This window comes from Oryx dammah, unplaced genomic scaffold (genome assembly GCF_014754425.2).
Source record: "Oryx dammah isolate SB20612 unplaced genomic scaffold, SCBI_Odam_1.1 HiC_scaffold_27, whole genome shotgun sequence".
In the NCBI taxonomy this organism is placed as follows: domain Eukaryota; kingdom Metazoa; phylum Chordata; class Mammalia; order Artiodactyla; family Bovidae; genus Oryx; species Oryx dammah.
Window position 1 is genome coordinate 121,399,494 of NW_024070211.1, and position 24,072 is coordinate 121,423,565.

At 37.4% G+C, this 24,072-nt stretch overlaps 1 protein-coding gene across 2 annotated transcripts in view; it reads right to left on the bottom strand.

Annotated features, from left to right (window-relative positions):
- Positions 1-1,696: 1,696 nt before the first annotated feature.
- PDE1A (phosphodiesterase 1A) overlaps positions 1,697-24,072 on the bottom strand; it is a 384,680-nt gene continuing 362,304 nt past the window's right edge. Inside the window, exons 15-16 of one of the 2 annotated variants that reach the window (XM_040227752.1) lie at positions 6,242-6,355; positions 1,697-4,152 (exon numbers count right to left, since the gene is read on the bottom strand). In XM_040227752.1, coding sequence (XP_040083686.1) covers positions 6,285-6,355 — 71 coding nt within the window. In that variant the 3' untranslated portion in view covers positions 1,697-4,152; positions 6,242-6,284. The remainder of the gene's footprint in view (positions 4,153-6,241; positions 6,356-24,072) is intronic. The other variant, XM_040227753.1, reaches the window with a different exon arrangement.

The following is a 24,072-nucleotide window of genomic DNA, read 5'->3' on the forward strand; positions in this document are numbered from 1 at the left end:
AAAGAGATAATGTAAGAGATAATACAATGCAGCAGTAAGACTATGACAAGAACTAAACAATTAACTCTTTAATTATTAGAGATAGAAACGTATCAGCCTGAGAGGCAAAGGAAGTTCTCCAACCATCACAATTAGTAAGGAAATAACCTAGAAAATTTATTAATGCTACTAAAGGACAAATAGTTCCCCAGAGAGCTTTAAATATGTATGTTGGTCCATACATAGAACTTGTGTCTTAAATATTTGGAATTACCTCTGAAGAAAGGACAGGGATGTAATGTGGGGTATCATTAGGTGTTTGTTTTTTGACTCTAAAGTATATATTTTCATTATCGTTTAAAGCTTGTGCTAAATGCTGGATAAATTTTGTGATATTTAAGGAAATCAATTAAACAGAGGATGCAAGGCTTAATGTATCTTCCAAAGGAAAGATGTGTTTTATATTCACATTGCTGCTGCTGCTGCTAAGTCGCATCAGTCGTGTCCGACTCTGTGCGACCCCATAGACGGCAGCCCACCAGATTCCCCCGTCCCTGGGATTCTCCAGGCAAGAACACTGGAGTGGGTTGCCATTTCCTTCTCCAATGCATGAAAGTGAAAAGTGAAAGGGAAGTCGCTCAGTCGTGTCCCACTCTTCGCGACCCCACGGACTGCGGCCCACCAGGCTCCTCTGTCCATGGGATTTTCCAGGCAAGAGTACTGGAGTGGGGTGCCATTGCAAAATTAAATTATTTTCAAAATTAAAATATGACCTTCAAAAACCTTTTGATATTAGGTGAAAATTTATCATGGAATCATATTTAAAGTAGAAAGTTAAGCATCGTGTATCTAATGATTAGATGAATTTTTACATTTTTTCATAGAGAATGCTTTAGCATCATGAAGACACAGCCTAAGAGGTGACACATACTGAGCCAGTTCCTCATAACTGAGTTAATTAAAACTCTCCAGGTCTTCACCTTGACACTCTTTACTTTTATTTTTTTCTCTAGTGTTGCCTTATTCACATTATTCTTCTTCACAGAACTGTCTTTTCCTCTGTGCTTCTGCCACATCCTATATAGATGCAGTGGAAAGAAAAAGAGGTCTCTGGTGCCAGAGAGCTCTAGAACCAATTCCAGTCTGGAGACTCACATGGCCTTAGACAAGGCTCTTTCTCTGAGACATGATTTCCTTACTCATATTTATACCCACTTTACTGGATGATTAAGGATTAGAGATAACATTTGTTAAGTGCTTACCTGGAGCTTGTATGTAGAAAATAGGCTACGAATATGAGCTTTTGTTTATTATTTGTTATTGAAATGTCAACACATGTGCCATCCATTTTTGGAAGCCCTGAAAATAAGGGCAGTATTTATGTCCTTTAATATCCAGAGGGGGTATTTTATTTGTACTTGATTACTTTATATGTGGCATTTTAGTTATTTATGTGTATAGATTTGCTCCTCTATAAAATAGGAAATTTCTAGAGTAATGATTCAGCTTCCCAGAATCCTATATGCACATGTATCTAGCCAGGAGCATGCAATAATAGGTGCAATCATACATGTTCAATGAACATTTCTTTCATAGAGTAAAAATCACTTTCTGATAGAACTCATATCAATTTTTAGGATGATGTACTTCTGGTTTTTCCTGATTGCATCAACTTTATAATGCCCTACCAAATCGAATTACATCAGGCACCAAATGGTTCACAATATTTTCCCTCCAGTAAGATTTATTTAACAATCATATATAATAGGAAAATATGGAAAATTACAGCAGAATAAAAACACAAGAATTGTAGCTTGTCATGTTAAAAATTAAATAAAGGAGATACTGCTTAAATAAACAGGCCTATGAAATTGTTAGATATATGTGGGGTAGCTGAAGGTACAATGCTAAGCAAAAAATTTAAGGCTCAGGAGTCAAATTTATCCATCCTTCTCTTCAACACTGTGTTTGCAAGAAGGGGTGGGCACCACTTCCCTCCCTTTGCTGCTGCTGCTGCTGCTAAGTCGCTTCAGTCGTGTCCGACTCTGTGTGACCCCATAGACGGCAGCCCACCAGGCTCCCCCGTCCCTGGGATTCTCCAGGCAAGAACACTGGAGTGGGTTGCCATTTCCTTCTCCAATGCATGAAATGAAAGTGAAGTCGCTCAGTCGTGTCCGACTCGTAGGGACCCCATGGACTGCAGCCCACCAGGCTCCTCTGTCCATGGGATTTTCCAGGCAAGAGTGCTGGAGTGGGGTGCCATCGCCTTCTCCAACCCTCCCTCTAACTTCCTGCTAATTAACACAAGTCAGTGGTTGTCTTAAAGGGAGAGAAGAGGGAATAAGGAAGATACAGAAGAGAGAAGTAAAGACACAAAAAGAAGGAGGGACAGAGGAAGCGAGACAGGGAGACTAGTTTAAAAGGAATAAGTGCATCAAGTGTGACAGCTCTTCTGAAGGGATGGAGCATGTTTGCCCGGATCCCTTGCAAGTTCTGTCACAGTGCTTTATAAGTTACATAACCTGGAAAATTAGGTTAAAACCCATATACAGAAAATAATGACTTCATTATACTCTTCTATTGTTTTAGTTATAAAGTCTACATATCTTAAAGGATTAATAGGAACAAAGCGGACATGTTTCCTATGGCAGTTCAGAAGCAGTGTTTCAATTTATTTCTCTGTTGAGAGAGTCTATACCTTTAATGAAAGACAACTGGCTCAAATAGGAACAATAGTAATTAGACTTCCCAGACAGTCAGATTCTACTTTAAATGCAGAATATTTTCTAGTTTGTAAATAGCTACCTTAAAAAAGACATTAAAAGCAGTAATTGCAGTTTCTCCATAAATAGAAATAAGAAATCCATTGTTAAAGGACAAAAAGTCACCATGATGTACATATCTATAAATTTTCCCTGCCACACATCATTATAGATCAATCTTTACTGCTTGCATTTAAAATATCAATTGCATTATAATATCTACGATACAATTCAATTATTTATCTGTGTTCTACATATGCTTCAGGTGAAACAAAAGCTAAGGACCTTATTCACAGAACATTTAAAAGCATTTTATACACAGTCTATGCACAAATATATCTTAAGTTAGAATAATGCATACCTAATATGCATATAGAATATGGCTTACACATGAAAAGATATCTAAGTTGTGAGTTATAAAATCCCACTACTTAGATTTAAAAGCTTCTGATTGCATCCATTTCTAAAATATTGCTTAGCATTGTGGAACCCAGGGAAGAAGCAGGTGCAACAGAAAACTCATTAGGATGGACATATCCACCTTCACTTTCTTCTTTAATTGATGACTACTCTTGATCTTTTCCATCTAATTTCTACCTTTCACAAAAACAAATTCATTTAGTCTCACAATCATTGAAGAGTTTGTACAGTGAAAATTACAACACCTACTTGGTCTTGACCTTTCTTGGCAGCTAATAACAAATAAAGGTAGTTCTTCAATTTGGAACAAAGGCAAGGCTCTGCACATGCTCAGGCAAAACATGACAAGGAAGCAGTCTCCAATGGCTGCAGTTTGTTTGTTTGTAGTAAAATTATAAATCACATCAAATAATGCTCTCTGCACAGAAGAGTGTGGGCTTCCATGTTCACAGACATTTTTGAGTACACACACACATACACACACACACACACACACTTCTTGTCCCTTATCCCTTGACCTGTAATATATTTTGTTACATCCTGATGAGAGTAACACCCCAGAAGGCAAATCCAATTCTCAGTTCTAGTGTCTGTCTCCAACAAGGGCTGGAGGTTCTCGTCATCTTTGATCATAGGTCTTGTGTGACTTGCATTGTGATGACCCCCATGTGGGTGATGCTTTAGTGCTTCGCAATAACAGTGGTGGATGCAGGCTGGTTCACTGCTTTCAGGAACAGGTTTTGCCGTGGTTTCCCAGCTTGCGAGTTACAATGAAGAGTTCATCAGGACACAGAGTCCAGGCTCTGATGCTTCATTGTTGTCTTAGGACTTCAACTACAACTTCTGAGCAGCCCCTCTTCTCACTTGGTTCCCATGTATTTAAAACAACAAGGACAATCTAAATAGCCTCAGAGCTGCAAAAATATTTTTTATAATTTTGTTTTTGCTTTCCTTTTACTTAGAAGCTTGAAAGTTTTGTAGTTATAGCACTCTGTAAAACAAAGCAAGAAAGTAAAATTTTAAAATGCCTCACATTCTGTACATATATTGCATAGTCACCTATGTAATAACTGGGTTCAAAGTAATAAAAATTTGAAAATGTCCAACTTTTGCCTTAAAATTTCTTTGGTCTGATTAAGAAAGCCAAATTGTGGAGAAAGAGTAATGACAGAAGCACTGGCCAAAATCTGTGATAGCAACTTTGCGTGTATTTATGTGGCTAGAATTAGTAGCTCAAAATTTATGTTTGCCTCTTATATAAGTTCATAAAATGGCCTGTTCTGAGTGTGTGTTGAAAGAGGAGAAAAAGATTTGTGAAAAATTGAGGATTTAGAATATTTTAGCACTGTTTTCATTATCCTGAAATAAAATCCAAATGAAAAGGAAGATCATGCTTTAGTCATATATAGGCATCAATTATTGTGTGGCAATTTCACACTGACCTCACAAAAATAAGAGATTTATCAGAAAATGATAGCTATTCTTTTTATATCAGCTGGAATTTCTGTTGGAATTTCTCTTCCTATCTCTTTTGTGTGTATGTGTGTGTGTGTGTCTAAAGTTTGGATGGAGGTAATGGAGAGGAATTGTTAACTAATACAATTTCAGTTCAGCTCAGTTCAGTCACTCAGTCATGTCCGACTCTTTGCGACCCCATGAACTGCAACATGCCAGGCCTCCCTGTCCATCACCAACTCCCGGAACCTACCCAAACTCATGTCCATTGAGTCAGTGATGCCTTCCAACCATCTTATCCTCTGTTCGTCCCCTTCTCCTCCTGCTCTCAATCTTTCCCAGCATCGGGGACTTTTCAAATGAGTCAGCTCTTTGCATCAGGTGGCCAAAATATTAGAGATTCAATACAAGACAATATCTTTAAAAATTTTAATATAGAGCTGGTTTTTAAAATTTCTATCCAGTTTATGATTTGATTTCTATCCATAATTCATATGTTAACTGTTAATCACAGTCACCAACTCTGGAACTGTTGATAGGATGACACTGATAGTTGCTATTAGTGAAACTATTAGTATCGATTAAAGAATCTTACAACTGACTCAAGAATACTGGGAAATGATTCCTCTTAAAAGCTAGCCACATTTTTTTCTTTTTTTTCGTAATGCAAGATTCTCTTTATTGTGATGCTCAGTGGAAAACGTCTGTAAAACAGCTCACTGTGGTGGTGACGGCTGCAACCATATTAAGGCACTTTCATTATATTAAAAAGAGGTGGTCTTGGGAGTTCTGTTCATTCCTTTGTGACAGCAATGGGGACCTGAATTGAGAGATTTTTAGGCACATGTAGCTTTTATATATCTTCATGATTTCTTGTGAATTTGTTTCCTTAAAAAAAATGCCTTCTTTGCCATAAGTAAGTCTGAATGCAGCATATATAAAACAGTTATGGCTAATCACATCGTAACTTCATCGATTTAAAGCAACATTTGAGGTGCTACTAATAACATCTCAAAGACTTGATATGGTACCTGCAGCATTTTTTTCTTGCCTCTACCATCAAGCCAATAGCAAGACTCATTTTTATACTTTTTAAACAGACATTAGCATCACTCCCAGAGCTGATAATTTGGTAGATCAAAGATGAGCCCTAGAAGCTGAATTTTTAAAAGGATAATCATTGATGCAATGTCCATGGATTTGAGCAAATATTGATGGTGTTTTATAATATGTACTTGCTTTGTTATTATCACCCAATGTAAGCACTCATATTTCCTACATGAAGTAGAAAAGGAAACTGGTATAAAATGTTTATATTTCTTGTATGAAGTACTGTAGAAGAAAACAGAATTAAACCTCCCCATAGGATATAGCTTATTATTTTTAAAGGACTAAAAGCTCTCGGTAAATATAATTTTTATTGCTGAGTAAGTCAAGAATCCTTTGAAAAGGTAAACTTAAACAGTAAATATTTAAAGCTTACTTGTTAAGGGTTTGCCTCAGAAAATAGAGATTTAAAAGAAAAGAATCCAAAAGGACATTTAAATAAGATAACTTTGTTTCTAATGATACTTTCCAAATCATCCAATTTGGAAATAAATTTTTCATCTAAAAAATAAAATTACCTCCCATCCTTATAATGAAAGATGTCTTTAAGGTGTTTCAGACCTATGAATGTGTTTCAGCATGTTTTTCTTCGGCATTTACTAGATCTGAGTTCTTATGGGGATCAGGTTCACCTGAAAAATAAACACACAAACAACAAATAAACAAAAGCAAAATAGACCTGAGGGGAGAAAACCTAATTAGGTCAGGAAACTGAAGCAATCAGTGAAACTCTGAAGACTAGATTTTATAGTGGATCTGTGGCACATTTCTTCAAAAATACCAAATACTTTCTTTTCAGCCTATGGATTGATAGAGTATACACGTCATCTTCTGGTGGTTATACAAGTTTGTGAAGTTGAAATTTAATCTGGAGATACAGAAATGAAACAGATGAGACATGTTCAAGCATCTATTAAATCAAACATAAAAATTATGCATGTTTTCCCCAAATATTTTAATTGAAATATCTTCTTTCCAACAAACCCTCTAATGTTCATTGTCTTATATCACACATTGCTTAGTTGCTATGACTTTTAAAAAATGAGTATAAGAGAATGTAATGTTTAAGATGTATCCTCTGCCAAAACAAACTAATGGAATTTATAATCTTAGGATCACTCAGCTTCTATATAAACTTTGAAAAAAAATAGCATGGAAAATATTCCAACATTTCTAGAGAGGCTGCAGAGAATCTATTAAAAAAAATAGAAACATAGAGCAAAATGTACAGATAAAAGAGAATTATTATCTGAGAAAGTTAAAAATTAGCAGAAGTTGGTTTTTGAGTCAATTACTCAAAATACTTTGATATTTCAGAAAATAGTCATAGTCACATATTATAGAATGTTCTTTCCATCTAAAATTTGATTGAAAATATGTTGACAATTATACTGCACCAACTGATTTTGAGATTGTTTTTCCAAGATATATTGTAAGACTGCATTGTCTCAACTGCAATAGATTTTTACTGAGTTCATAAAATTAGTGAACATACAGAACTTAGGGAATATTATCACAAAGCAAAATTATTTTGTCCTTTACTCTCTTGAAAATATACTTAGCAGGGGAAAGTTATCTTCTGTCCCAGGTTCAATCTTTTGGGTAGTATCAGGACTTTTCTAATCATTCTGATCACACTAAATTGCCAGTGTCTTAGGTCTAATCACATACAATATACATCAACTTTAAAACAGATAAAACTTATTCCCAACCTTGGATTTGTTGCAGAGCCTAGAAACTGGTCATGGGGGGTGGGGGAGGAGAGCTTGACTGATGTTTCTTTCTTTATTTATTCTTTTAAGCTCAAGCAGGCAGGCTTTATTAAGCAAGCAACAAGCAGTGTTGTTTGTCCTCTGTCAACTGGCTACCTTGGACCCCTAAGCTGAAGCAAGACAGGGAAGGCTAAGACTACCACTGTAGGGTGGCTTTGGATTCACTAGACCTGCAGGTGTATAGAGCTGACTACTCTGTGAGTACACTCATGGGCTCTCCAGGGACTTCTTGCCAAGGACCATGGTTGGAGACTTCTCACAACCTTGGCATGGACACACATGTTCCTTTACAATGTCCACAGCCCCTGGAAATGTGTTAGTACATCTCCAGATTCTGTCTCCTAAGCCCTATCATGCTTCCAAATACAGATACGCTACATTCGGTTCACATGAAACATTCTTTAGACCTTTATTCCTATAAATTAGTTGAGGAAAGGCTGAAATCTACATAGCTTCCTCTCCTTCAGCTTATCTGTCACCTTCTAACCTTTTTATTCCATTCCCAAAATCCCCTTTACTTCTAGCTCTCCAAGGGTGAAACTATCTTCCTTTGATTTGAGGTGAAGAGGGAAGAATTTCTATACCTTTCCCAATAGCAGAGAATGCATTAAAGAACGCTTCCTCACAAATCCTATTCTAACCATCAACAACCTGACCTTTTCAATTATTTGAATTGGGTGATGGTTATAGGCACCTTATAATTGACTTTTGGATCTTCTTTGAAATTTCTGCTTCCCAAGTTAATGTGTTTCTGACATTTATCATCTAGCCTTGTCTTAAACTTTTGATTTAAATCTTGCTACTTATGACTAGACTAGAACAGAAAAAAATAGAATAGAACAGAAAAAAAATAGAATAGAACAGAACAGAGTGGAAAAAAATAGATTGAATTAAAAGAAAGAAATATAAGTAATTCAGTAATCCTCTCAAAATTTTTGAGAACCTTTTACAGTGGACAAAAGACACTGAGATTTACCAATAATCAAATGCTCTTATTTCTAGTGGATAAAGAGCTCCCCAGTAATAAAGAATGGAAGAGGAGTAAAATAACAAATGGTTAAAACACAGCATTACAAAAATGTTACACAGCCTACATCCAAGAGTAATTCCATACATACAGTTAGGAAAGTAGCCATTTAAAACTGTGACTAACCCAAGACAAGACTTTTGTAGCCCTGAGGAAAAGAAATGTGTCCCTTGAAACTGTAAAATTCCAGATGTTTCCAGGGGCACATACATAACATTACCAGTCAATTGCATGTCAGCCAGAATGCTTAGGAAAATACTGAATTCAGGTCTTCAGCATATTCTAATCATATTACTCTTAGTTAATAAATCTTTAGTTATAGAAGGCTTTACAACTAACTTGGATAACACTCTTTGAAAGTGACTCTTAGGCTTTCATAAAAAGAGAAAGCCATATCATTCTGAGATATGAGATATCTTTCTGTCAGAAAAGAAGAAATTATTTGCATTTTTCAATTCATCACATTCATTGATTTTAGATAAATTCATCACATTTTAGATCATCTTCATGACCAAAGAATAGTCTGTGTAAAAGACCTTCTAAGAAACATCCTTATAATGCAAGATCCCACAAGTTTTGAATTGCCCCCTCTTTTAGTTTAGTGAAACCTATGATTTCCTTAAAATAAAATTCATAAATAAATGATATACAAAGGATTTCATTTATATTAAATATAATTATCAACATCTTCAAGTAACCCTTAAGATACGATACAGTAACAAATGTGTTTCTTCATTAATTCATTAACTAACAAGGTCTAGCTGCAGGTCTATCATCTATATAATTCTGAAATAATGAGATCAAAGGATACTATAAGATTTCCTCATGAATTTAAATGTTATGAAAATATTGATGATTCTATTGGTGATGGGCTTCACAGATGGCTCAGAAGGTAAAGAATATTCCTGCAATACAGGAGACACAGGTTCGATCCCTAGGTCAGGAAGATCCCCTGGAGAAGGAACTGGCAACCTACTCCAGTTTACTTGCATGAAAAATCCCAAGGACAGAGGAGACTGGTGGGCTACAGTCCATGGGATTGAAAAGAATCAGATATGACTAAGTGACTAAGTACATTGGTGACAAACACAAATATCACAAATGTTACTGTGTATTGTTGCCTACAAATGAAGAAAATCCTAATTTTAGTTATAGGTTAGTAAAAAAAAAAAATCACTCTCCAAATGTATAGACTCCATCTATATAACATGGGTTAAAATCTTTGACCTAGTCTAACTTCTTTTTATGGGTAAGAATCAGTCCCAGAAAGCAAGTGATTTCCTTCGCTGCAGACCATAAATATTAATAGATAAACTGAAGTCAAAATTATTTGCTTTCAAGTCACTATTATCTCAATGAAACCCATAAAGTGATCTTGGAACTTCATTTTAGTAAAGAGATTTGCAAGTTAACATACATAGAAAGCTACACCTTAGGAAAGAACGCAATGGGTTTGCTCAAAGCAAGTGCACAGAATCTCTTTTGATAGCCAGGAAAAAGGTAGTGCAAGTAAGGAAACAGATAATTCTGTTCATCTCAAAGAGCTTTTAGGTGTCATCTAAATGTTGAAATTTGAAGAAAGTAATTTGTAAAATGATGGAAATATGGTTTTGCTTTATAAACATAGTCTAAAATCGGTGGGGTGTAGGGAGAGGATAGTGCTCATAGGAGGGACAGACCTACCCACATAAACAGAAATCCTCTAAATTTAGCTAATCTAAACTCAGCCTGCAATCTGACCTCACTATAATATAATATGTTAGCCTCATAGATGATAAAACAATACCTGTAGGGAATAATGTAAGGCACACGATCAGCTGGGTATTAGAGACTCCAGCTGTCCAGGTATGGTCTTGTTGAACTCTTATTTAAAAAACAATCTGCTGGGATAAATTATTATACAGTTGAAAACAGAACAATAACAACACTTTGTGAACAACTGCTAGGTGGTGGGCACTATTTTAAAGACTTCACTCATCTTAATTCCCTGAATCTTCATGGCAAACTATAGAAAGAGATGTAGGTCGAATCATCTGCCTCAGGTGTCAAGGCTACCTAATGGCTGAATCTCTCTGACCAAGTCAAACCAGAATCTTGCCCTCTAGCTTCACCATTTCCCAAACTACAATCATTAACATACCACCTTCACCATTCCTGCCATATCTGTCATTTATTCTTAGTTACTGATATTTTTTTACACACAGACTTTAAACCTACTCTCTTTTCAAAGATTAGTTTTGTCCTAAATAATAATACCCAAAGAAATAACAGATTTCATGTGCTGGTTGTGTTTTCCTAATATGTAGAATTCAGAAATAACAAAAAGACAATTCCTTTTGTAGATATAAAAAGCACAATAATTGATTTAATTTAATGGTTTATATCAATATTTGCCTTCACATATTTCTCTCTTGTCTGATTCAACAATGCCTACATACAGTAGTAAAACTATCAGCATAATTTCCATCCTAGAAATGAGAAAAACACAGTGGGAAGTGATAACTGACTACTCCAAGGCACCATGGCCTAGAAGGGTTTGGTAGACAGTCCCCCATATTATCCCTTAAAAATAATCTAGTTAATTTCCATATTTATCAGCAACAACAAATAGTGCTTAAAAAATATGTGGCCAGAAATCAGTTTGTGTAATCTTTTCAACAGAAACACTAGTTCTGAGTTATACTGCATTCTCATTTCTTCACAAGAAAAAGACTACCTTGGGACTTCCCTGGTGGTTCACCTGGTTAAGAATCTGCCTTGCAATGCAAGGGATGTGGGTCCAACCCCTGGTCAGGGAGCTAGGATCTCACATGCCTCAGAGCAACTAAGCCCAAGCACTACAACTACAGAGTCTGTGTCCCCAGTGAAGGATGCCATGTAACACAACATAACACATAACACAACATCCTGCTTGCTACAACTAGTTTCTGACACAACCAAATAAATAAATATATTTTTTGAAAAGGAAAAATACTACTTTTGCTCATATAGCAGTGTTTGCTTATGCAGGTAGATCTATGTTGATTCAGTTCTATTTTTGGTCCATTTATATAGCTAATGTTGCCAATTACCAGAAAGAATACATGATCTAGGATTTGAAAGCTACATTCATTGGAGAAATGTAACGGGAGATAAATCAGTGCTTCTGATTCTAAACAGTGTTTCAGCATCTGTATGATACAATTTGCTTTATAGATTGGGAATAAGGAATCTTTACACCAGGAGAAACTACTCTTCATTTAAATGCCTCTTGAGAGTAAACAGTTGTATATTTTCTGCCTCAGGATAAATTTGCTTCATGCATGAAGGTAATAGTAAACAAAGGAAGGAGTGAATGCTAAACACCGAGAGAGATGAGAAGGAAAAAAAGGGTGAGGCTGTAGAAGAAAAATTCCACCCATTTCCAAATGTGCTAGTTACAACCCTGTAAAGTTAGAGAAACTAACGTTTTATTTCATAAAGTGTTACATAAGACACAAATCAAGAAATGGCTAATTATTTTTTGGCTTACTAAAGCAATAAAAAACACCTTGATTCACATTGGCAAATGCCAGAATGAATCCCAGTACACATGGATTAGGCACCTAAAGATGTGGTGAGTTCTACACAGAGCTGATTAGATGTGATCTGTGGAAAGTAAGGATTTCTTTCTATAATCAACTGCCTTTTACTAACATTTCACTCAACTTAGAGAGCCCAGTACCACATCAAACAGCCAGAAATCTCAAAGTTCCATCGAAACTAGAGTTAAAACAATGTAGAGAAATAATGAACTGGCTCCTTAAAAGAGTTCAGTCTAAAATTGGGTCTACAGGATGCATGTGTTTTGCTGGCATGAGGATAGGAATATTCTCCTAACAAGGGGATTAGGGAGGTGAGATGTACAAGCCAAACATGAAAAAAGGCAGCAGACTGGAAAGAAAGAGATGTGCCAAGGAAGAAGTGAAGCCCAGTTGAGAAAACTTGACTTAGTGTTCCTACCTAGTATAACTAAAGTAATAATTTCTCCTTCAGCACCATTCTTTTAGAAGAAAGCTTGAATATCTATTGAAATACTTATTCCCAGATGGGATTTGTCTGATAGCATCACAGATCTTTTTAAAAAATTTATTTATTAAAGTCTAATTGCTTTCCAATGTTGTTAGTTTCTGCCGTACAACAACGTGAATCACCTATTGTTGTTCAGTAGCTAAGTCGTGTCCAACTCTTTGCGACCCCACCGACTGAGCGCACCAGGCTTCCCTGTCCATCGTCATCTTCCGTAGACTTTCCTCTTGAGCCACCCCCACCATCCCACCCATCTAGGTCATCACAGATTACCAAGTTGAGCTCTCTGTATTACACAGCAGCTTCCCACTAGATATCTATTTTACACATGGTGTTAGTAGTTCAATTGTTTCCGACTCTGAAACCCCATGGACTGTAGCCCGTCGGGCTCCTCTGTCCATGGAATCTTCCAGGCAAGAATCCTGAAGTGGGTTGCCACTTCCTACTCCAGGGGATCTTCTGGACCCTGGGGTCGAACCCAGGGGTCTTGCATCTCCTTCATTGGCAGGAGGATTCTTTACCACTAGCGCCATCTGGGAAGCCCTTTACACATACTAGTGTATTAACATAAATGTCAGCGCAACTCTCTCAATTTGTTCCACTCTCTTCTTCCCTCCCTGTGTCCACAAGTCAGTTCTCTATGTCTGGGTCTCTATTCCTGTCCTGCAGAAAGGTTCATCAGTACCATTTTTCTAGATTCCATATATACGTGTTTTTGTTATTCAGTCACTAAGTCATGTCCAGCTCTTTGCAATTCCATGGACTGCAGCATGCCAGGCTTCCCTGTCCTCACTATCTCCCAGAGCCTGTTCAAACTCATGTCCATTGCATCAATTATGCCATCTAATTATCACATCAATATATGATATTTTGTTTTCTTTTTCTGACATATTTCCACTCTGTATTACAGACTCTAGGTTCATTCACCTCACTACAAATGACCCAATTTCATTCCTTTTTGTGGCTAATATTCCATGTTATATATGTACCACATCTTTATCCATTCATCTGTAGATGGACATCTAAATTGCTTCCATGTCCTAGTTATTATAAACAGTGCTGCAATGAACATTGGGATGTGTGTGTCTTTTTGAATTATGGTTTTGGCAACCCACTCCAGTGTTCTTGCCTGGAGAATCCCAAGGACAGCGGAGCCTGGTGGGCTGCGGTCTATGGGGTTGCACAGAGTCAGACACGACTGAAGCGACTTAGCAGCAGCAGCAGGAGGGTATATGCCCAGTGGTGGGATTGCTGGGTCATATGGTAGTTGTGTCCCCAGTGGTTCAGTGGTAAATAATCTGCCTGCAATGCCAGAGATGTGGGTTTGATCACTGGATCTGATCCCTGGGTTGGGGAGATCCCCTGGAGGAGGGCATGGCAACCCACCCTAGTAGTCCTGCCTGGAGAATCCCATGGGCAGAGGAGCCTGGTGGGATACAATCCATTGAGTTTCAAAGAGTCAGACATGACTGTCCTAAGCACGCATGCACATGGAATTCTATTTTTAGAAAATAGGCTCTGGTGGCAGAGAGATGGTGAAAATGTAAGGGCATTTATTATCTTCAAAGGTAGGAAAGAAGGAGAAAGAAGATTTAGGGTAGTGAAATGAAAATCGCTCAAATCATACTTTGCTGTAAAGAGTGATGTGAACCAGTTGTGGGTATTTTAAGATTTGGCTCTTAGAACCAATTTAATGTGAAAGGCAATATGGGCCTTCTCTACTTTCTCAATCAGGGAAAATGTAGGTTGAAAACTGGGTCTGAGAAATGTGCCAAAAATTCACATTTTCTTTATTTTTTACAGATGAAGAGAGAAAAAAATACATAAAGAATACTAATTTGGGGTATTCATCTAAACTAGTTTCAAAAGTTAAAAGTTGGGAAAAATTGTAAATTGATTAAAACATTTTGGCTTTGCTTTTAGTATTCTAGTTAATTGGGTTTTCTATTTGAACCTGGATTAAGAAAAAAAGAGATCTCAACTGCTTTCAGCAAAAATGTTTAATGCAAATCTACTTTTGTGCCTAAATGGAGAATACTGAACATAATTGAACTTGTTTTAATAATAGATAACCCTGCTAAAAACCCTGAGCGTTATTGTTCTAAGCATAAGTCATTAATTCTCACTCCCCTATATATGCAGAATAGAGTATTATCCATGTTTCCTGGCTCTAGGGAACTATTAAAAGAATCAATTCTTTATTTTACTGCTTTATCATCAATTCTACTCAATTTGAAAGTTAAACAAAAATTGGTTTAAGTTTTTACTTTCAGTGTGAGATTTTATAACATTATGCTACTACAATCAGAAATTTATTTCTTAAATTATTCAATTTTAATAATGTTAGAAAAACCAGTGCAGCAAGCACATTATATAATCTTCCCAATTATCCACAATCTCTGGCCTACAATATTCCATAAGTTTCTGAGCTCTTGTATTTTAAAAGGGTCCAAACATGAACATGAGATATGATCAGATTTTAAACTGTAGGTCTTTGTGTGAGTGTGTGCGTTAGTTGCTCAGTCCTGTCCGACTCTTTGCGACCCCATGGACTGCAGCCTGCCAGGTTCTTCGGTCCATGGAATTCTCCAGGCAAGAATACTGGAGTGGGCTGCCATTTCCTTCTCCACTAGGTCTTTATACTAAACCTTTAAAAAGTATACACTATTAATACATAAACAATTTTAAATTTCAAATCCTTATTAATGTCTGTCTACATGTATTTTTAACATGAATATGCTGTTACATATTGATTTATTAAATCATAAGTGATCTGTTAGAATATAGGTTAATAAGTAACAATTGCAAAGTTTATTGCTGTTAATAATAGTATTACCAGCAACAGCAAAAACAGTAGTTAATATTCAAACAATAGTTATCATGTACCAAGCACTGTGCCCAATGCTCCTTGTATTTTACCCTTTAATCCTCCCTAAATTTTTTTTTGCCCAGAGTCACATACCATCTAAGGAGCCAAACTAAGCCTTCAACCTCAGAGTCACATATTAAATCAAATAGTTCGGTCACACAGTAGTAACTCTCTGACCCAAAGGGGCAGGTTTCTGTTGTATCTAAAAGAGCAATAGCATTTTGTGTTGCCTGGAGAAATACAATGCAAAGACTGAAGTTGAAAAAACATGCCATTTTTAATCTTCGAGTTCTGACAAACTACTAAGATTCAAGATTCAGTTCTTCAGAGAAGAATGAGTAGTTTGATAGTAAGAAAGGTGAGCAGCACTTCCTACAAAAGAAAACTTTCCTTTTACTATTACTTCCTGTAGTAACACCTGCAGGACAGACAGGCTAAGACTCAGATCCCAAGACCCACACAGGGCCTGTCCTCAGGGGTATTTCAAAATGAAGGGTGCAAGAAGGACCCAAATATTCTCTTGCCACGTTGTCATACCATGGAGAAGAAATAATAGAGATTCCCTTTCTTCGGCAGTAATGAGAAGTTATTTTATTTAAAATCTAGCATAAATATATGACTGAGGTAAGTACACTGAAAAAGTCAAAAGGTGTAAATGTGAAAACTCCACCATCATTTCTGTCTCAATGATTTCTGATTTCCATCCTGCAACACCATCAACGGCAGACCTTAGGGATCGCAAACTGAATATAATAATGTCCATGCATATTCATACATAGCAAGAACAGTGAATTGTTTTTAAGACTGCAAACATCACAAATTATTAATTTTTAGTGTTTATGATCAAATTCTTCAGGGGAAGAGCACTTTTTTGGTATGATTTTCCATCTATAGAAGACGAGAGAAGAAAGAGTTATGAATTGATTTTGTTTGTCATTTTCCCCTTGGAGACAAAAATCACTTACAATATTCATCAAGCTGAATACATAATTTTCAGCAAGTAGGTACTTACTACAGAGAAAAAAAAATTCAGAAAATATTGGGGGCGTGACATTTTATTCATGTTTTTTGACAAACATACCCCCAAACAATTGTTTTTTTTTTCTTTCTTGTTTAGTTTTAGTCACCAAATCTTAGAGGGGTTAGTTGATAACTACAATGATTAAGGTCTAAGAGTCAGCCAAAGTAGAAACCAGTCTCGTGAGTCCAGCTATCTAACCTGGAATGAGGAAGACTAATGTTCTCACAAAATGCTTTCCATGCTACTTTTTCTCTCCTATGTACATGTTCCTCTTAACTTAGGCTGGCTCTGATGTGGGCTATTTTGAAGAAAAGTATATAGAGTACCTTGTCTACTTATAGTTAGTTGAAATTAGTAGTGGAATACATCGCTTCTCCTGGTCATGTATGCACTTTGTTCCTATTGCATGGAGTACATTTAGAATTTGTAGATCCATGCTTTAAAATAAAGCACTTTAAGCAATTAGTAACAGAGCACTTTATTGATCTGTGACATTTAGCCAGGATTGTGGGAGCAGTGTGATCTCTAAACCACAATAGCTAATATAACAGAATTACTTTCATGATGGATGTGTGTGTTAGCTGCTTCAGTTCAGTTCAGTTCAGTTCAGTAGCTCAATCGTGTCCGACTCTTTGCGACCCCATGAATCGCAGAACGCCAGGCCTCCCTGTCCATCACCATCTCCCGGAGTTCACTCAGACTCACGTCCGTCGAGTCAGTGATGCCGTCCAGCCATTTCATCCTCTGTCGTCCCCTTCTCCTGCGCCCAATCCCTGCTAGCATCAGAGTATTTTCCAATGAGTCAACTCTTCCCATGAGGTGGCCAAAGTACTGGAGTTTCAGCTTCAGCATCAGTCCTTCCAAAGAAATCCCAGGACTGATCTCCTTCAGAATGGACTGGACGAATCTCCTTGCAGTCCAAGGGACTCTCAGGAGTCTTCTCCAACACCACAGTTCAAAAGCATCAATTCTTCGGCGCTCGGCCTTCTTCACAGTCCAACTCTCACATCCACACATGACCAGTGGAAAAACCATAGCCTTGACTAGACGGACTTTTGTTGGCAAAGTAATGTCTCTGCTTTCGAATATGCTATCTAGGTTGGTCATAACTTTTCTTCCAAGGAGTAAGCATCTTTTAATTTCATGGTTGCAGTCACCATCTGCAGTGATTTTGGAGCCCAAAAAAATAAAGTCTGACACTGTTTCCACTGTTTCCCCATCTACTTCCCATGAAGTGATGACACCGGATGCCATGATCTTTGTTTTTTGAATGTTGAGCTTTAAGCCAACTTTTTCACTCTCCTCTTTCACTTTCATCAAGAAGCTTTTGAGTTCCTCTTCACTTTCTGCCATAAGGGTGGTGTCATCTGCATATCTGAGGTTATTGATATTTTTCCTGGCAATCTTGATTCCAGCTTGTGTTTCTTCCAGCCCAGCGTTTCTCATGATGTACTCTGCATAGAAGTTAAATAAGCAGGGTGACAATAGACAGCCTTGACGTGTTAGCTGTTTGCTGTTGCTGCTAAGTCGCTTCAGTCGTGTCCGACCCTGTGCGACCCCAGAGATGGCAGCCCACCAGGCTCTGCCATCCCTGGGATTCTCCAGGCAAGAACACTGGAGTGGGTCGTCATTTCCTTCTCCAATGCATGAAAGTGAAAAGTGAAAGAAGTCGCTCAGTCATGTCCGACTCTTAGCGACCCCATAGACTGCAGCCTACGAGGCTCCTCCGTCCATGGGATTTTCCATGCAAGAGTACTGGAGTGGGGTGCCATTGCCTTCTCCAGGAGATCTTCTGGTCCCAGGGATTGAACAGGTCTTCTGCATTGCTGACAGATTCTTTACCATCTGAGCTACCAGGGAAGTCCAAGGAAATGTTCAGTCTTTTTTTTTTTTAAAAGGAAAAATTGTTATTTCCAGTCCCTTGGAAATATTTCCAAACCTGAATTGAACCCAGGTCTTCTGCATTGCAGGCAGAGTCTTTACTGTCTGAGCCACTAGGGAGGTTTCAAGATGGAGGTGAACTTGTTTTAAATTGTTGCTGTTCTTCAATCACTACGTTGTGTCCGACTCTGCCATCCCAGGAACTACAACACACCAGGCTTCCCTGTCCTTCACTGTCATGTGGAGTTTATAGATACTCTCTTATCTCTACATTGAAGAAAACACCAAAACCATTGCCTTATTTTTGTTGAAATGTTTTTATTTGATGAGATTTTTATTTCTTACGGATGACTCTGGGTTTTCTGTAACCAGCAGCTGTATACACGCTTAGTCCAGATAGAAGGGTGATATGGGGACACAGAACACTTCTGAAAGAATTCCATGTCCAGAGTAATGAGATATTTTTATCGTATGGGTTCTTGTGCTGAATTTCTCTCTTGAACTTTCACAAAAGTTTCCTGATACAAATCACAAGTAGTCCAACTCTTCAAAGGTCACTCATGATAAGTTATCTTGCTACAAAATGAGCCTAGGTTGGGTTTTGAAGATGATATGGAAATAAAGTTTGAGCATCAGATTCTTAAAGATTTTCACCATTTTTCCTAGAAGGCTTATGTATTAAACCTCACCTGAAGAGATTTTTTGGATCATTTTTCTATTCCCCTACACTTTTCATAATTTCTTCAGAGAAATTAAATATATCTGCCTCTTGAGAAACCTATATGCAGGTCAGGAAGCAACAGTTAGAACTGGACATGGAACAACCGATGGGTTCCAAATAGGAAAAGGAGTACATCAAGGCTGCATATTGTCACCCTGCTTATTTAACTTATATGCAGAGTACATCACGAGAAACCCTGGGCTGGAAGAAGCACAAGCTGGAATCAAGAATGCTGGGAGAAATATCAATAACCTCAGACATGCAGATGACATCATCCTTATGGCAGAAATTGAAGAGGAACTAAAAAGCCTCTTGTTGAAAATGAAAGAGGAGAGTGAAAAAGTTGGCTTAAAGCTCAACATTCAGAAAACGAAGATCATGGCATCTGGTCCCATCACTTCATGGGAAATAGATGGGGAAACAGTGCAAATAGAAGTGGAAACAGTGTCAGACTTTATTTTGGGGGGCTCCAACATCACTGCAGATGGTGATTGCAGCCATGAAATTAAAAGACGCTTACTCCTTGGAAGGAAAGTTATGACCAACCTAGATAGCATATTCAAAAGCAGAGACATTACTTTGCCAACAAAGGTCTGTCTATGGTCAGGGCTATGGTTTTTCCAGTGGTCATGCATGGAGGTGAAAGTTTGACTGTGAAGAAAGGTGAGCACCAAAGAATTGATGCTTTTGGACTGTGGTGTTGGAGAAGACTCTTGAGAGTCCCTTGGACTGCAAGGAGATCCAACCAGTCCATTCTAAAGGAGATCAGTCCTGGGTGTTCATTGGAAGGACTGATGTTGAAGCTGAAACTCCAATACTTTGGCCACCTCATGAGAAGAGTTGACTCATTGGAAAAGACCCTGATGCTGGGAAAGATTGAGGGCAGGAGGAGAAGGGGATGACGGAAGATGAGATGGCTGGATGGCATCACCAACTCGATGGACATGAGTTTGAGTGAACTCTGGGAGTTGGTGATGGACAGGGAGGCCTGGCGTTCTGCAATTCGTGGGGTCGCAAAGAGTTGAACACAACTGAGTGACCGATCTGAACTGAACTGAGCTGAACTGAAGAAAGGTCATGTGAAATGCCAGGCTGGATGAAGCACAAGCTGGAATCAAGATTGCTGGGAGAAATATCAACAAACTCAGATATGCAGATGATACCACCCTTATGGAAGAAAGTGAAGAGGAACTAAAGAGCCTCTTGATGAAAGTGAAATAGAAGAATGAAAAAGCTGGCTTAAAACTCAACATTCAAAAAATGAAGTTCATAGCATCCAATCCCAACAGTAATGGCAAATAGATGGGGAAACAATGGAAACAGTGACAGCCTATTTTCTTGGTATACAAAACCACTGCAGAAGGTGACTGCAGCCATGAAATTAAAAGCCTCTTGCTATTTGGAAGAAAAGCTGTGACAAACCTAGACAGAATATTAAAAAGCAGAGACATTACTTTGCCAACAAAGGTCCATGTAGTCAAAGCTATCGTTTTTCCAGTAGTCATGTATGGATGTGAGAATTGGACCATAAAGAAAGCTGAGCACTGAAGAATTGATGCTTCTGAACTGTGGTGTTGGAGAAAACTCTTGAGTCCCTTGGACTGCAAGATTAAGCCAGTCAATCTTTAAGGAAATCAGTCCTGAATATTCATTGGAAGGATTGATGCTGAAGCTGAAGCTGCAATACTTGGCCACCTGATGTGAAGGACTGACTCCCTGGAAAAGACCCTGATTCTGGGAAAGACTGAAGGCAGGAGGAGAAGGAGACAACATAGGATGAGATGATTGGATGGCTTCACCGACTTGATGGACATGAGTTTGAGTAAGCTCTGGGAGTTGGTAATGGACAAGGAAGCCTGGCATGCTGCAGTCCATAGGGTCACAAAGAGTTGGATATGACAGAGTGACTGAACTGACTGAAGAAACGTCAAAGACTTCAGCTATAAATCTTTTTTTTTTTGCATGACTTCTGGGAATTTCCTAGATTCCCATAGTTAACAAGGCAACATTATGTTAGTCAAAGTCTGAACAACATTCCTAGAGGAGATAAACTCAGAATTGGAAAGTTTGGGCTATATATAAGCTCTAACTCTAGGCACATTTTAAGGGATAATAATTACAATGGTGAAATATTCTTTTGGGGAAAAAGTGAATTGCCACAAGCCAAGTTTCCTGGATTAGTTAAAATGTCTTCTTTTTGAGAGCATTGAGGTCTGCAGAATACTCTTTTTTAGAAATGTTTTATTTTCCTAAAGGATTCTGTGCCAAGAAAAAGTAAAAGCAAGTATCTTAAGTGGCAGAATCCTGAACAGAAAGTATTTAGATAAAGGTGGATCATTTCAGCTCTACAGATTGAGTAACTTGAATAAGTAAATTCCATTCCTTCTTCACTCATGCAGAAAACTGGATGGATCTGAGAGAGATTTGCGGGATGTACTCTATGGGCTATCTTGATGGATTAACTTAAGAATCAAAGTTGATAGAAGACTCTAGATCAGTTCACTCTACAGTAATTCACTCTACAGTAATTCACTCTATTGATTAATGGAATTGATCTGCAGCACATTTTCTCCTACATTAAGCAGAAACTCATTTCAGAGTTTTATGAGTAGGTAGAGCTTTTCCATGGTATGCTTCCTTAAGGAAGCCTCTTTTTTAAGACCTCCATATAATTTGGAGACATATATGCAAGCCCAGGAGAATAAAAAGAATTACAGTAGAAAACACTAAATTCTAAACACTTGATATGCATTGACATTTAATTCTCACAACAGTCATTTTTACGATCCTCACTTTAGAAATGAGCAAATGGAAACATTAAATAACTTGTTTATTACTTAGCAAATAAGTGACTGGAACAGAGATGAATAAGATGGTCTAGTTCCAGGGTTCTGGATCTGAACTCTACTCTATGCAGCTTTTTCTTGGATGTGATTTAATATGTGCTATTATTATTTTTTTTCTTTCCTCAGTATGATTATATGCCTTATCTTTGAAATTACGTCTGATGGGTAAATGATAGCTCCCCTCACTTTTTATTTTTATGAAGGTGGATCCAGAGAGTAAGAATAAATAACTTCTTTGTGAAAATACATTCTTCAGTATTAGACACCAGCCAGTCTCAGCTAATTAATTATTGGGGTGTTCCTACTAGCCTAGTACCATAACCATGAAGTCAGCTATTAGGGGATCACAGTGAAAAAGGAGTAGAAGAGTAATTCCAAAAAAAAAAAAAAACTTTCAGGAGGAAAGTATTTTGGCTAATCTTAAACTCACTTTTATATTGCACAGTCATTCTCAAATCTCAAAAATAATTAGGCTATTTTACCCCTGTCATTCACACCTACTAAAGTAGAAACATTTTTTCAAAGATAATGTCCCTTACAATTTTTATAAATCATTTATAATGGCAGAAAATTATTAAAGCATTTGGTCAGCAGAACAGAGGTTAAAATTAATATAAAATATAAATTAAGTTTATGAAAAACACATTACCTTTTTGGTGTCTTGGAAGGCAAAAATATAAGGATAAGCTTTATTGCAGAAACGACAAAATTAGTGATTAGCTGCTCAAAGAATATTTACTAACATACTATATTATCTCAGTAGAGAAAAATGCTACAAAATGCCACTTAAGCAAATATTTGAGAACATAAAGATGCTGATATAGTCATAGCAGCTGAGCTAGGTGAACCAAGGAATTTTTGGCTGTTATTTATGTGGTTGGCAAACTAATTAAGCAATCTGCAGAAATGGATCCCCTTTCTCTCTACAGATTTCCAGGAAGTAGACTGAAATCTTCAAGTGTTTTGGTCAAATTAGAGCTGCCACCGTGCATGAGGTTTTACTTAAAGATGTTTACTGGTCAGGAAAACATAACACTTCTGTGAACTGGTTTTTGCTTCTGAAAAAAAAAAAAAAAGGACCTTATTTTATCAATCTATAGAAATGATATAAAAAAGTTGTGAAAAGCTAAACTGTAATTAGCATTTATGACCAGTCGTGTCTGTAAGAATTATTGTGGTAAAATTATCAAGATAAATATAATTGATGTATTCTTCATTTTTAACATTTTTACTTTGATCCTAAAAACTTTCATGATTTTTTTTATTCATCAGTGGTGATCCTGAAGGTGATTCTTTTTTTTTCTAATTCAGCTTATTTTCTTCTGCATTTGAATTATTGCCTAAAAAGTCTAGATTCCCAGGGCTCAATTCGAGTTGATTCAACTAAAGTAGATACTCTAAGAATCTAATAAGCTGTGCTGTCATTTTTCTAAAGTGAGGTATAATTTACATATGCATTTATTAGTTTATATGTTAGTTTCGGGTACGTAGCATAATAATTCAATATTTATATACATTGTAAAATAATCTCCAAAATAAGATGGATGGAGAGTTATTGCCCCAAGATACATCAGCTTCAAAGACCACCTCCCCTTCCCAATTGAGTAAGGACCACATCTTCCTTCCACTCATCTTCCTGCCAGCCCAGATCTCTGCTTGTTGTACTCCTACCACCCTTGGGGAAACCATTTCTTCATTATCCCTGAACCAACCAATAATCACCAGGAGAAACAAGCCTGTGACTCCTACATTCTTTCCAAGCTTTATTATCCATGCAGATATAGGTGAGGAGTTCACACACACTAGAGCAATCATTTAAGTGAAAGTCGCTCAGTCGTGTCCTATTCTTTGAGACCCCATTGACTATACTGTCCATGGAATTCTCCAGTCCAGAATACTGGACTGGGTAGCCTTTTTCTTCTCCAGGGGATCTTTCCAACCCAGGTATCGAATCCAGGTCTCCTGCCTTGCAGGCAGATTCTTTATTAGTTGACCCACAAGGGAAACCCCTAAATTCTGCAGTTGTTATAGTTACTCTATCAACGGACAGTTTCAGTAAGTCTTCTGCTATGTGGTAGTTCAGGGCTTCCCTGATAGCTCAGTTGGTAAAGAATTTGTCTGCAATTCAGGAGACCTGGGTTTGATCCCTGGGTTGGCAAGATCCC